Source organism: Penaeus vannamei, chromosome 25, assembly GCF_042767895.1.
Source record: "Penaeus vannamei isolate JL-2024 chromosome 25, ASM4276789v1, whole genome shotgun sequence".
NCBI lineage: Eukaryota > Metazoa > Arthropoda > Malacostraca > Decapoda > Penaeidae > Penaeus > Penaeus vannamei.
In genome coordinates, this window is record NC_091573.1 from 31581693 (window position 1) to 31596710 (window position 15018).

General features: G+C 49.0%; 1 protein-coding gene across 6 annotated transcripts in view; it reads left to right on the forward strand.

Annotated features, from left to right (window-relative positions):
* The window catches only part of Atg17 (autophagy-related 17), a gene marked incomplete at its 5' end in the record, with an annotated part of 46270 nt that extends 32974 nt beyond the window's left edge, over positions 1–13296 (forward strand). For all 6 annotated transcript variants that reach the window (XM_070139474.1, XM_070139473.1, XM_070139476.1 and 3 more), the window contains 1 exon segment: positions 12132–13296. In XM_070139474.1, the coding sequence (XP_069995575.1) occupies positions 12132–12260 (129 nt within the window).
* Between the last annotated feature and the right edge of the window lie 1722 nt (positions 13297–15018).

The following is a 15018-nucleotide window of genomic DNA, read 5'->3' on the forward strand; positions in this document are numbered from 1 at the left end:
TCCCCCCCCTTTTTTTTCCTCCCCCTTAATCTCTTCCTTCTCCTCCTCCTCTTTTTCCTCGCTTTCATCTCTTCCTCCTCGTCTTCATGTTGTCTTCCTCTGTCTTTTCTTTCCTCCTTGCGTCGTCGCCTTCGTCCTTCTCTCCATTATTGTCATTCTTCTCCTTCACCTCCTCTTCCTCCTCCTCTTCTTCTTTTTCTTCTTCTCCTTGTCTTCCTCCTTCGTCTTCTTCATCTCCTCCTCCCCCTAATCTTCCTCCTCCTCCTCCACCCCCTTTTCCTCCCTCTTCCTCCTTCAACCTCCTCCTCCTCCTCCCTCCTCCCTCCTCCCTCCATCCCCCCATCCCCCCATCCCCCACCTCCTCCCTCCTCCTCCTTCCTCCTTCTACCGTCTCCCCCTCTTCCTCCCACCCTCCTCCCCCTCCCATACCTCCCTCCCCCTCCCCCTCCTCCTACTTCCTCCCCCCTATTCCTCACCCTCCTCCTACCTCCTCCTCCTACCTCCTCCTCCTACCTCCTCCTCCTCCTCCTCCTCCTCCTCCTCCTCCTCCTCCTCCTCCTCCTTCGCCGCCGAGATCTGTCGGGATCGGTTCCCCGCCATTATTACCATTATCCTTGGCATCAGCATGAGAGTAACCCTCGAAACATGTTCCGTCGTAGGATGATGACGGACCGGCTTATCCTTTGGGTCTGATGGGGTCTGCTAGGGTCTATTGGGGTCTGCTAGGGTCTACTAAGGACTATTAGGGTCTCCTAGGGTCTACTAAGGACTATTAGGGTCTGATGGGGTCTCCTAGGGTCTACTGGGGTCTGCTAGGGTATACTGGGGTCTGCTAGGGTCTGCTGAGGCCTGATCGGTCTGCTGAATTTTCTGGGTCTGCTGGCGTATGATGGATGTGCTTGGATGGTTGGTGGGTCCTGCTGGGGTCTGATCGGGTCTGGTTGAGGTTTACGGGTCTGCTGGCGTATGATTTTTGCTTATTGATTTTGTGGGGGGGGGGTCTGATTGGTCTGCCGAATTATCTGGGTCTGATGGGTCAATCTATCGTCTGATGGTCTGTTTTTTTATGTGATAGGTTAGTTATATGTATATATTTCCTTCTTTTTTTCGTTTACTTTTTTATTGATTTATTTTGGATGTATTTGCGTATGTGTTTAAAATCGTCCTTTTTTGTTGTTGTCTCAAGGATTTTTTTTTTCTTTCTTTTTTGCGAGGGTTACCACATCGCAGAATTATCGCTTTTCAGCCCCCCCAAAAAAAAAGAAAAACAAAAAAAGAACAAGAATAAAAAAAAACAAAGAAGAGAGAGAGAGAGAGAAAAAAAGAGTAGACGCTAATAGGCTGTTTCAGCTGACAGGCCCATTAAGAGGAGTATATGGAAAGGGGGGGCCTCTGAATGTCAGCCATGCATAAGCACAGGCCATAAACAGCGACCGGGATGCTGGGATGATCGTCTGGAGGGGCCGGCGGGATGCCACGGGAGATGGGTGTATTAGAGGAAGGGAGGTGGGAGGTGGGGGGGGGAGGAGAGGTGGGAGGTGGGAGGGAGGGGGGAGGGGGAGAAGGGAGGTGGGAGGAGGAGGGAGGTGGGAGGTGGGGGGGAGGGAGGGGGATGGATGGATGGATGGAGGGAGGGAGGGAGGGAGGGAGGGAGGTGGGAGGGGGATGGAAGGTGGGAGGGGGATGGATGGAGGGGGGAGAGGGATGGATGGAGGGAGGTGGGGAAGGGGATGGAAGGTGGGAGGGGGAGGTTGTAGGGGGGAGGAGGGAGGGTAGGTGGGAGGGAGGGAGGGAGGTGGGAGAGGGATGGAAGGTGGGGAGGAGGGATGTGGGAGAGGGAGGGTAGGTGGGAGGAGGATGGATGGAGGGAAGGGGGGAGGGGGAGGGGAGGTGGGAGGGGGATGGAGGGAAGGGGGGAGGGGGAGGGGAGGTGGGAGGGGGATGGAGGGAGGGATGTGAGAGGGGGAGGATGTAGGAGGTGGATGGATGGAGGGAGGTGGGGGGGGAGGAGGGAGGTGGGAGAGGGAGGGAAGGGGGAGAGAGGGAGGTGGAGGAGCGGAAGAGGGAAGAAGGGAAGGATGGAGGACGGGGATGGAAGGAGTGGGAAAGGGAGAGGGAAGGAGGAGAGAGATACGGAGAAGAAGTAAAAAATAGATGTTGATAGTAATGGTAATAGTAATAAGACATGGAGGAGCAGCAGAAGGAGTAGAAGAAGAATTGGAGGACGTGGAAGAGTAACGGAGGAGGAGGAGGAAGAGAACAAAAATAACAACAACAGTATGGAGGAGGAGGAAAAGAAGAAACGAAGAGAGAGAGAGAGACAGAGAAAGAGAGCATAGATCATAGAACGATGATAAAAAAAAAGGTAGGAGGACAAGAGAGAGAATGAAAAAAAAAATTGATAAGGCACGACATTCATCCTGATTGCATTCGGAGATCTGTCTGCATCGCCCTCGACTAACGATATGAGCGGGGACAGCAGGTCAGAATCAGCTGAGATGGACTGCTTGAGATTGGCAGGGAAGGGGAAGGGGGAGGGGGTGGGGGTGGGAGGGATGGGGAAGGGAGATAGAGGTGGAGATGAAGGTGGTGGTGGGGAAGGAGAAGGGTAGGGAGATAGGGGGTGGGGAAAGGGGGTTTGGGGATGGGATTGGGGAAGGGGAAGGGGAGAGAGGTAGGGGGTGGGATGGGATTGGGGAAGGGGTTGGGATGGGATTGGGGAAGGGGAGGGAAGTAGGGAGTGGGGAAGGGGAGGGAGGTTTGGGGGTTTGGGGGAGGGGGAGGGAGGTGGGGTTTGGGGGAAAGGGGGGGGAAGGAGGTAGGGGCTGGGAGGGATGGGATTGGGGAAAAGGGGGTTTGGGGGAGGGATGGGGAAGGGGAGGGAGATAAGGGGTAAGGGGGAGCTAGGGTAGGGGGTGGGGAAGGGGGAGAGAGGTTTGGGGAGTGGGGAAAGGGGAGGGAGATGGGGGATGGAGATGAAGTTGGGGGTTGGAAAGGGATGGGAAAGGATGGGAGGTAAGTGTGAGGAGGGATAGGAAGGGATGGGGTTGAGGAAGGGGAAGGAGGTGGAGGATGGGGGGGTTAGGAGTGGAGTTGGGAGGGGAGGGGTCCTGAGGGGGATATAATAGAAGGGGGGTGGGGTGGGGGGGGGATATCAGGGGTATCTATCTGATGGGGGCGACGCGAGGGAGCAGATTCCAAGCACTGGATTCTAGGCGGCGGGGTCTCGGAATGTGGGTCTCGCGGTCTCGTCGGCGGTTCGGTCTCTCGGTCTTTGGCTCCGCGGTCTGCGTTTCTGGTTCGGTCTGGATTTGGGACTCGGGTCTTTCGAGTTGTTGGGTTCCGTGGTTCGGCCTCCATTCCCTCTTCCTCCTCCTCGTCTTCTTCGTCGTCTTCGTCGTCTGCCGTTCCCTTCTTTTCCTCTTTCTCTCTCTCTCTCTTTCTCTCTCTCTCTCTCTCTCTCTCTCTCTCTCTCTCTCTCTCTCTCTCCTCTCTCTCTCTCTCTCTCTCGCTCTCTCTCACTCTCTCTCCTCTCTCTCTCTCTCTCTCTCCTTCTTCTTCTTCTTCTTCTTCTTCTTCTTCTTCTTCTTCTTCTTCATTTGCCTCATCGTCGTGCGGCTCCTTTGTCGTTATCCTCACGCTCTTCTTCCTTCTCCTCTTCCTTTTCATCCTCCTCTTACTCTTTATCCTCCTCTTTTTCTTCCTCCACCTCCTCCTCCTCTTCCTCTCTACCTCCGTCTCCTCCTCGGCCTCAGGGTCGCTTCCCTCCCCCTCTGCCTCCTCCGCCTCCGCCTCCTTCGCCTCCTTCGCCTCCCTCGCCTAAGCCTCCTTCAGTGCCTTCCGCGGCGCCCTTCAGGATCCTCGCGCCCTTCGAGAGCGAGCGAGGGCGAGGCAGGACGGCCGAGCGGCTCGCGCTGCCCAACCCGAGGCCGGCTGATGAGTGTGCCATAGAGCGTAAACACAGGCATTAGCGGAAAGCCCGGCGTTTAGCGGACGCGCGCGGGATGTCTCTGTTTGAGTTCGGGTCGTGTTTTTTTTTTTTTTTTTTTTTTTTTTTTTTTTTTTTTTTTCGTTCGGGTGTTTTATGGTCGTGTAGGGAAGGGGGGGACACCGTGTGTGTGTATGTGTGTGTGTGTGAGAGAGAGAGAGAGAGAGAGAGAGAGAGAGAGAGGAGAGAGAGAGAGAGAGAGAGAGAGAGAGAGAGAGAGAGAGAGAGAGGGGGGGGGGGGGGAGAGAAGGGGAAAGAGAGAGGGAGAGAGAGAGAGAAGGGGAAAGAGAGAGAGAGTGTGTGTGAGAGGGAGATAGCGAGAGAGTGTGTATGTGTGAGCGTGTGTGTGTGTGTGTGTGCCTGTACGTGTTTATGCTCATTCATGGAATATATCTTGATATTCTAAGTCTTCGGCGTTGAAGGAGGACCTCCAAGAGCCCCTGACGCAGCTTAGTACCCGTTAAAGGCTCGGATGCGATGGCCAAAAAAGCCACCGCCATTTTCACGAAGAAAGACGAATCACAATACATTTTCGTTATCATTATATTATCATTATTGGCCGAAGCATAGACGAGAAATACGCGTCGGTGGGAGGCAAGCGAGCCCCCGATGCCCGCCCGCCCGCCCGCCCGTCCGCCGCCCCGCCGTGGAGATAGAGGCGGCCGCCCGTGCCATAACTCGTAAACATGGTCATTATCGCCCCGACGGCACGGGAGTTACGGCTCGCGTGTTGCTGGCGTCGGGGGCGTCGAGGGCGTCGGCGACGGCGGTGGAAGCTCGCTCGACGCCGCTGTGACGTGTGGACGGCGCTCTATTGACCTCCCCGCGGCGAGAGTGGGCGAGAGGCGCGGGCGGCGGGGCTCAGCGTGGGTTCAATGGTTGTTGAATGGGCGGGCTGCACGGGCGGCGGTTGGGCGGGGGCGGCCGAGCTGGCACGGAGGATGGATGAAGGACGGCAGGGCGGCGGGTGGATGACCGGGGAGCGGATGCAGAATGCCCGCCCGAGTTGGTGGATGAGGGAGGCGGATGGGCGGCCCGAGGGCGGCTGTAGCGGGCGGCAGGTGCGGCGGGGGACACCGACCCCGCCTGTGCTTGTACCGCCTCCCCGCCCACTTTTACAGCTGCCTCATTACGCCCACACGCCCTTGATTTATACCAAAAGCACCTGCTCGGAGGCCCTCTCCCTCTCCCCCGCCCCTCGCCCTCCCTCCCGCCCACCAGCCCTCCCCCGTCCCTCGCCCTCCCTCCCGCCCACCAGCCCTCCCCCCTCCCTCCTCGCGTGCCCTCGTGCCCTCCTACCCCCGCACCCGCCCACCCACCGGTCCGTGTGCAGTGATTTAGCCCCGAGGACACGGGTCCTGGCGAGGCAGGTTTGTGACGTATCCTGCCACCCAACCTCGCTCCTTCGGGAAGACAACACGCCACTACGGACGCCGGGGGAGGGGCGAGAGGAGGGGGGAGGGGCGTAAGGAGAGGGTAGCGGGGGGAAGGGAGGGGAGCAAGGGTGAGGGTAGGGGAGAGGAGCAAAAGAGAGGGAAGGGGAGGAGAGGAGGGGTGAATGAAAGGAGGAGGAGGAAGGCGGCAAGGGAGAGGGGAGAGGGGAGAGGGGGAGGGAGCCGGTCCGTCGTGCCCAGGGAGGAGGGGAGGGGAGGGGGTTGGGTGAAGGAGCAGGTCGGACATCATGCTGGTATAGGGAGTAGATGATATCTCTTTATCTATGGCTAGAAGATGAGAACATGTTTTATTCATGAAGCTACGAGTTGCAAACATGTGTTCATCAGTGGGTACGGAGTGTAGACATGACCTGGTGACCAGTGGGTACAGACTGTAGATATGACCTGGTAACCACCATGACATGGTCTGTACCTGCTGGTTATGACATGGTGACTAGCAGGTATGGGTTAAAAACATGACCCAATGACTATCAATCATTAGACATGTCTTGGAGACTGCCATGTACAAGCCATAATGAGCGTAAGAGTCTCATGTTTAAACTACAGAGATGACTTGGTATAACCTGGTCGTTAATACGTACAACTATTGACATGACTTGGTATAACCTGGTCGTTAATACGTACAACTATTGACATGACTTGGTATAACCTGGTCGTTAATACGTACAACTATTGACATGACCTGTTGATTGTCAAGCACAGACTCTAGACATGACCCGGTGACCAGCAGAGGCAGATTACATACACGACCACTCGACCTGCCGATGCAAATTTTAGACGTGACCTGATTGAGCAACGGGAAATAATGTTAATAATAGCCTGATGATGAGCACCTATAGTGGCAGGACATTCAGGCCGTCTGCTGAAAGAAATTGTGTAGCGCAGATCATCTCTTTAATCAGTTTTCTTACGCTAGAATCTCCGCGGTAGTTGGAAATCTCAACGTAACTTTCAAACTGCCAGTTTCAAAAATATACAACGTTCTTTTCCTCTGGCGTTGTCTTGGTATACCTGTTGATTTGTTTTTGTTTTTGTTTTTGTTTTGTTTTTTGCGTTATTATTCTTTTTGTGCTTGGAAGAGTATTCCGCGATTTCTTCAAGCACACGACCGCCAGCCATGAGTGACATTTGCACGCATGTATGGGGTAGGGGATGCCCACGTGCCCGCTCTGGGTATTGATGTGGGTATCTACGCTGCATTGCCGAGCCTGTCCCTGCGACCGACCTGGCTGTGCCTTCATTGAACGGCCAGAAGCGTAGTAGCGGGGGTTGTAGTATGTGTGCGTGCGTGCGTTCGTGGGCGTGAGAGGGTGTGTGAGTGAGAGTGTGTGTGTGGGTGAGTGAGAGAGAGAGAGAGAGAGAGTGTGTGTGTGTGTGTGTGTGTGTATATGCATGTATGCATGTATATTTGCAAGCACGTACCCGGTCTCCCCCTCCGTTGCCGGTGATGATAGGAGGGGGGGAGGGGGCAGGAGTGAGAAAGGGGAGAGGGGGGGGGGGGTAGATGACGCCCCTGATTGCGTGCGACCCGCTGACGCCGAGGACATAATGAGAGCGTGTGTGTCGCCGCCGCCCCGAGATGCGATCAGCGCCCGACCCGAAGGTGCCGGATAAGCCCTCCGAGCGGCCGCAGCGGGCGTCGCGTGATGAGGGCGGCCGCCGTCTGTGCGGGGCGAAGCCGGGCGGGCGGTTTCCTCCTCTGCATAGATAGACAAATAGATAGATGGATAGATAGATATAGATAGATAGATATGAGTGTGTGTGTGTGTGTGCGTGTATGTGTGTGTGTGTGTGTGTGTGTGTGTGTGTGTGTGTGTGTGTGTGTATGTGTCTATGTATGTATGTTTTTATTTGTTCACTTTATCCATACTATATGGATCTGACGCGTTCTCTCCCCGCCATCAGCGCTGCCCCCTGTTCTCCTCGCGCCCGTCACTGCTGGAAGGTAGCGCCAGCAGTGTCAGCAGCTTGTATCGTCAGTGTCAGCCTGATAGGGGGGGGGGGGAGGTACTAGAGGGACGGGTGGGTCGAGGGGGGTGGGGTGGAGGTGGGGGGTGGGGTTAGATTTTAGTAGTGGCGCGGCGGAGTGTAGACATGTAGACCGGGCTAGGGCTGGCGACTGATATGTGCAGTGATTTATGTGGCCGGGGTGTTGGCCTCTTGCGCCCCCTTCCTCCTCCTCCCTCTCCTCCTCCTCCTCCTCCTCCTCCTCCTCCTCCTCCTACGCCCCTAACCCTGTTCCCCTCCCCCCCCCCCCCCCTGCCTCTCTCTTGACGCCCATTCCTCTACCCCGTCGTCCCCCGGTAAACCCCTCTTCTACCCCTCCCCCCCACGGCTGCCCACCTCTCTCTGCCCCCCACCCCCGCCCTCCTGCCCACCTCCCCCTCCCCCGCCCTCCTACCCACCTCCCCCTCCCCCGCCCTCCTGCCCACCTCCCCCACCCCCTCCCCCCACGGCTGCCACTCCAGTCTCCCCGGCAGATGATGCTCAAATCTCAGCAAGTTACAGTGGGCAGAGCGCCAAGGTGCCCCGGGGCCTCCACCACGCCCACGGCCCTCCTGCCCCCCCCCCCCCCCCGCCCCCCCCCCCCCCACAACCACCGCCGCCTCCATACTTGGAACACAACAATTTTGTTCACTTGCATTACCTGCGTCCACCACGTTAATTCTTTGCTGCGACTCGCGAGTTCACAGCGCTTGCAAGTTGTGTGTGTGTGTGTGTGCGTGCGTGCGAGTGTGTGCGAGTGTGTGTGTGTGCGAATGTATGTGTGCGTGCGTGCGTGCGTGTGTTTGTGTGCGTGCGTGCGCGTGCGCGTGTGTGTGTGCGCGTATATGGCTATGCACGTTTGTACGTGTGTGCGAGTGTCTTTCGTTCACACATAAATTTGCTTGCATAATTAGCACGTTGACCCGTCACTTTTTTTTGCATCTGCCTTGAATTCGTGTGCGAGGTGCGGTAATTTTTTATGTGTGTTTTATGTTTTCTCCGAGGGAACATTTGGGAAAGGGAGTGTAAGCATATGTGGTTTTATTGTTTGCGCAAGACGAGATAAAAAAAAAAAAAAAAAAAAGAGTGATGGACTAGCTCACTCGGAAATTTTTCTTTTGGAAGTTAAAACATAGCGACGATTTTCATTTGTTTCTCTCGCTCATTTTATATCCGATGTTTCAGTTTCAGTTTAATATAGTTATAGATTTGCTGGTCATCTTTAAGGTTCATCTTTCGAAAACAGCCATTCGAGTCCACTAAAAATTGAATTGATATGACTTAGCAATACCATTTGTCTTCCTCGACATGAACGCCATGTCTCTTCATAATATTTTTTAATGATAATAATAATAATTAATAATAATAATGATAATAATTCATAATAATAATTTCCTTTTCATAGGACACTTTCCCTCTTCGTAGGAACACTTGCTCTCTTGATAGGATTGTCTTCCCCGCGACTCGATGCAACCTAACCTTACGTGTTACTAAATTCGCTGTTACTTGATAGGACAGCATTGCCTGTTACTTGATAGGACAGCATTGCCTGTTACTTGATAGGACAGCATTGCCTGTTACTTGATAGGACAGCATTGCCTGTTACTTGATAGGACAGCATTGCCTGTTACTTGATAGGACAGCATTGCCTGTTACTTGATAGGACAGCATTCCCTGTTACTTGATAGGACAGCATTGCCTGTTACTTGATAGGACAGCATTGCCTGTTACTTGATAGGACAGCATTGCCTGTTATTTGATAGGACAGCATTGCCTGTTACTTGATAGGACAGCATTGCCTGTTACTTGATAGGACAGCATTGCCTGTTACTTGATAGGACAGCATTGCCTGTTACTTAATAGGACAGCATTCCCTGTTACTTGGTTAGACAGCATTGCCTGTTACTTGATAGGACAGCATTCCCTGTTGCTTGGTTAGACAGCATTGCCTGTTACTTGGTTAGACAGCATTCCCTGTTACTTGATAGGACAGCATTGCCTGTTACTTGGTTAGACAGCATTCCCTGTTACTTGGTTAGACAGCATTCCCTGTTACTTGATAGGACAGCATTGCCTGTTACTTAATAGGACAGCATTCCCTGTTACTTGATAGGACAGCATTGCCTGTTACTTGATAGGACAGCATTCCCTGTTACTTGATAGGACAGCATTCCCTGTTACTTGATAGGACAGCATTCCCTGTTACTTGATAGGACAGCATTGCCTGTTACTTGATAGGACAGCATTGCCTGTTACTTGATAGGACAGCATTGCCTGTTATTTGATAGGACAGCATTGCCTGTTACTTGATAGGACAGCATTGCCTGTTACTTGATAGGACATCATTGCCTGTTACTTGGTTAGACAGCATTCCCTGTTACTTGATAGGACATCATTGCCTGTTACTTGATTGGACAGCATTCCCTGTTACTTGGTTAGACAGCATTCCCTGTTACTTGATAGGACAGCATTGCCTGTTACTTGATAGGACAGCATTGCCTGTTACTTGATAGGACAGCATTGCCTGTTACTTGAAAGGACAGCATTGCCTGTTACTTGGTTAGACAGCATTGCCTGTTACTTGATAGGACAGCATTCCCTGTTGCTTGGTTAGACAGCATTGCCTGTTACTTGATGGGACAGCATTGCCTGTTACTTGATAGGACAGCATTCCCTGTTGCTTGGTTAGACAGCATTGCCTGTTACTTGATAGGACAGCATTGCCTGTTACTTGATAGGACAGCATTGCCTGTTACTTGATAGGACAGCATTGCTTGTTACTTGGTTAGACAGCATTGCCTGTTACTTGATAGGACAGCATTGCCTGTTACTTGATAGGACAGCATTGCCTGTTACTTGATAGGCCAGCATTCCCTGTTACTTGATAGGACAGCATTGCCTGTTACTTGATAGGACAGCATTGCCTGTTACTTGATAGGACAGCATTTCCTCTTACTTGATAGGACAGTATTGCCTGTTACTTGGTTAGACAGCATTCCCTGTTACTTGGTTAGACAGCATTGCCTGTTACTTGATAGGACAGCATTGCCTGTTACTTGATAGGACAGCATTGCCTGTTACTTGATAGGACAGCATTGCCTGTTACTTGATAGGACAGCATTGCCTGTTACTTGATAGGACAGCATTGCCTGTTACTTGATAGGACAGCATTGCCTGTTACTTGATAGGACAGCATTTCCTCTTACTTGATAGGACAGCATTGCCTGTTACTTGGTTAGACAGCATTCCCTGTTACTTGGTTAGACAGCATTCCCTGTTACTTGATAGGACAGCATTGCCTGTTACTTGATAGGACAGCATTGCCTGTTACTTGATAGGACAGCATTGCCTGTTACTTGATAGGACAGCATTGCCTGTTACTTGGTTAGACAGCATTCCCTGTTACTTGATAGGACAGCATTGCCTGTTACTTGATAGGACAGCATTGCCTGTTACTTGATAGGACAGCATTGCCTGTTACTTGATAGGACAGCATTGCCTGTTACTTGATAGGACAGCATTGCCTGTTACTTGATAGGACAGCATTTCCTCTTACTTGATAGGACAGCATTGCCTGTTACTTGAAAGGACAGCATTGCCTGTTACTTGAAAGGACAGCATTGCCTGTTACTTGAAAGGACAGCATTGCCTGTTACTTGATAGGACAGCATTGCCTGTTACTTGATAGGACAGCATTGCCTGTTACTTGATAGGACAGCATTGCCTGTTACTTGATAGGACAGCATTGCCTGTTACTTGATAGGACAGCATTGCCTGTTACTTGATAGGACAGCATTGCCTGTTACTTGATAGGACAGCATTGCCTGTTACTTGGTTAGACAGCATTCCCTGTTACTTAATAGGACAGCATTGCCTGTTACTTGGTTAGACAGCATTCCCTGTTACTTAATAGGACAGCATTGCCTGTTACTTGGTTAGACAGCATTGCCTGTTACTTGATAGGACAGCATTGCCTGTTACTTGATAGGACAGCATTGCCTGTTACTTGATAGGACATCATTGCCTGTTACTTGGTTAGACAGCATTCCCTGTTACTTAATAGGACAGCATTGCCTGTTACTTGGTTAGACAGCATTCCCTGTTACTTGATAGGACAGCATTGCCTGTTACTTGATAGGACAGCATTGCCTGTTACTTGATAGGACATCATTGCCTGTTACTTGAAAGGACAGCATTGCCTGTTACTTGATAGGACAGCATTGCCTGTTACTTGATAGGACATCATTGCCTGTTACTTGAAAGGACAGCATTGCCTGTTACTTGATAGGACATCATTGCCTGTTACTTGATAGGACAGCATTGCCTGTTACTTGGTTAGACAGCATTCCCTGTTACTTAATAGGACAGCATTGCCTGTTACTTGATAGGACAGCATTCCCTGTTACTTGGACAATTTTCCCTCTTCGTTGCTGAGAACACCTTCCCTCAATCTTATAGAATTGCTTTACTTCTTGGTAGCATTGCGTTCCCTGCTACTTGATAGGAATGCCTTCCCACTGACTTGATAATCCCACAATTCCCTTGGGATATCCTTTTATTTTTTTTTTTTTTTTTTTTTTTTTTTTGTAAGGCAGCATTCCGTGTTACTTGATAGTTATACCTTCCCTCATACTTGATAGGAAAGACTTTCCTCACATGCCTTGCCTTTTCCTCGATGGTAATACCTTGCCTGTTCATTGCAGGACGAGAACCGGTTCCGCGTTCCGAAGGGCACCAAGTTCTACCGCGTGATGGCCAAGCCGTGGGACAGCGAGGACAGCTCACGGAGAGATGGGAAGAAGGAGTCCCAGCAGGCATCTCCTACCCAGTAGTAGCAGCATCCTACTCCAGCATCATCCCGTCTCCCTTCCTCTGGCCCTCGTGGATGCCCTGGACGCATATCCTTCACCACACTGTCCCTGGCTTTGAGAAATAGGACACGACCGACCAAGACCCACGGGGGAGCGTGGCGGAGCAGCAGCGCCTGTGGCCGTCATCTTCTCGACACGTTGTCTCGTGACTCGTTCCATGTCATTGTAAACATTCTGTAAACATCGCCCTTCATTACTGTCTGACATCTTTCATGACATCACTGTTTCATTTTCATCATTCCATTGTGACGGTTCTCCTTCGTGACACGACACTTTTCCTGACAGAGACAGCTTTCCTAACTTTACAGTAATATTATTGATGATTTAAAAGAAAAATAACTTGGGATATCCATTTCTTCTTCCTATAGTAGTTTTCCTAACATTATCAGAACTTCATTCATACTACTTCAACATAAACCATTAAAACTGGTAGTCTTAACAGTGTTTATCATTCACACTTAGAGACAAACATACTAATGTTTCACATTATTTTAATTTATAGTTCTTCATTCATCTATTTACTCCTTTGTTTTATGTTCAATCAGATTGTCTCCAGACTTTCCCCCCCTCTCATATATATTATGCAATAATATGTAGAACAAGAGGCAAAGATGGCAACTTAAAAAAAAGGAATGATACATGAGTTTGTTGTGGATTAAAAAAAGAAGAAGAGCATATTAACAATTAACTGAAGACCTGCGTATGAAGTCAATGCTTGTGTGTTTGTTTTGCCTCAGATTACCTGCCATTGTAGCTCTCAATCATCTCAACTTTGTCTTCGCTATCTGGATGCCGCTCCTTAGACATTTTTTTCGCACCAAATTGTTTTTTTTTTGCAGGTCTGCTTCAACTTAATTTCAGGCCAAATAGATGATCAGAGATATTGAAAAAGTATTTCAAGGATGTAATTCATGTATTTTTGCAAGGAATCCAGTTAGAAGCATGTAACATTTGTAATGCAGCGAGAAGATTTTTTAATAAAGGGTGTTTTTAAAAAGGATATGATTGTAGTTGCTCCTTGAAATATGATGAAGATGAGTACCACATTTTATCATAATTTCTGTGCAGTAGCCCTTGTCTGCTCTATAGAGATTTAAAGTCCCTGTTTTATCATTTTATCATGCAGTAAATCATGCTGTATTTAATTTCAGGAACTGAAATAGGATAGGTTGATAGTTCTGTTTGAAGTTAATTTTATTCCTCTCAGTCACGGCACTGGGAGACATTTAAACCTTGTAAATATCAAAGAAATGGGAATATTAAAGTCAATATTTAACCGAACTGAAATTAAAGAATGCAGGCAAAAGTCATTTATAAGTGACTTTCTTGTGATGTTATTTTTAACTTCAATGAAAATCCTAGTTTTTATACAGATTGAAAAATAGATATTAACTCTTCTCTTAACACTTGTACTGCCTGCCTAAGTATTACCTCTGTGAAAGATGACCCCTTTGGTTATTGTCTGAGGGGGTCCGAGTGTGGCAGTAATGTACCTGTGTTTTTATCATGTATGCAACCTGAAAGTCAGACCCAGATTCCATCATAGCTTGTACAATAATGAGCAAATAATCCTTACATAGGTATAACTTTAGGTAGAAACTAGCCTTTGATTCATTTTCTGAGAAGTATAAAATTACAAATTCAAGTTAAAATGTGTATAAAATATTCAACAACTTCACCAAGTTATTACATACCTGAAAATATTTTTTTTCCAAAATACATTTCCCTTTAGACTTATCCATTTTGGAATGTATGCGTGGGTTTTGGTACAGCAATGGATATTCCTTGACCAGCAAATTACCTGTGTCTTCTAATGGCTATATTACTTAGTTGCAAATTAAATCAAATCCATTTATGTGAGAATAGTCCTTTTAAAAGAAGACATATTTTACTGGGTATTGAGAATAAGGAGATGGATTCATCAATAATGTAATTTAAATTGTGCAAAGTTTAGTTTCTAGTTTGATTTGTGAGTATGCTGTACAATATTTTTGCACAAATATACACTTTGCATAATTGGGCTGAATGGTGAAAGATAGGGTTTGGCAAATATATGAATAACTATACATTTGAGTTTTGTAAAGGCAGAGAAGTCAAAAAGGCTACACGGCACCAAGAAGCAGATATTTTCTAATGTGTCACTTAATACGTCTAAGATTCTACTTACCTCTCTTCAACCGAGGTCATTAATTTTCATGTAAGCAGTCAGACCTTGCCATGTGAAGTTATATTTGACTGTGCCATCATTTATGAAGACAGTGGGACCTGTTTTGGCTCTAAACCACGAGCATAGTTGGCAACCTGTGTCGCAGCCAAAGCCCGGGTTATATGTGTCAATGTTTTATTCTTACTGATCTTAAAACAACACAAGGAAAGACTTTAATCCAGACTCTATCAAGCTGTCACTTCCTACAGCGCTGTTTTTGTGTTTTAAAGGAAATGAGGTTTTTCTAAAAGTATTGTTAGGATGTAAACTGTATTTGCTGTTTGATGATAAGCTGGATTCGTAAAGAGCTTTTTACATACGGAACTGGATCGTATAGAAGCTTAGGCGGATGATTTGTAAATAGAATATTGGATATATATAGTATACATACATATATATACATATATATATATATTTGTAACACATTTCCACAGTATGTGCTGAGAGCAAGTGTATTAGATATGTTTGAACAATGTGGAGTGGATGAGGTCTTTGTTTTAGTCGTTTATTTTC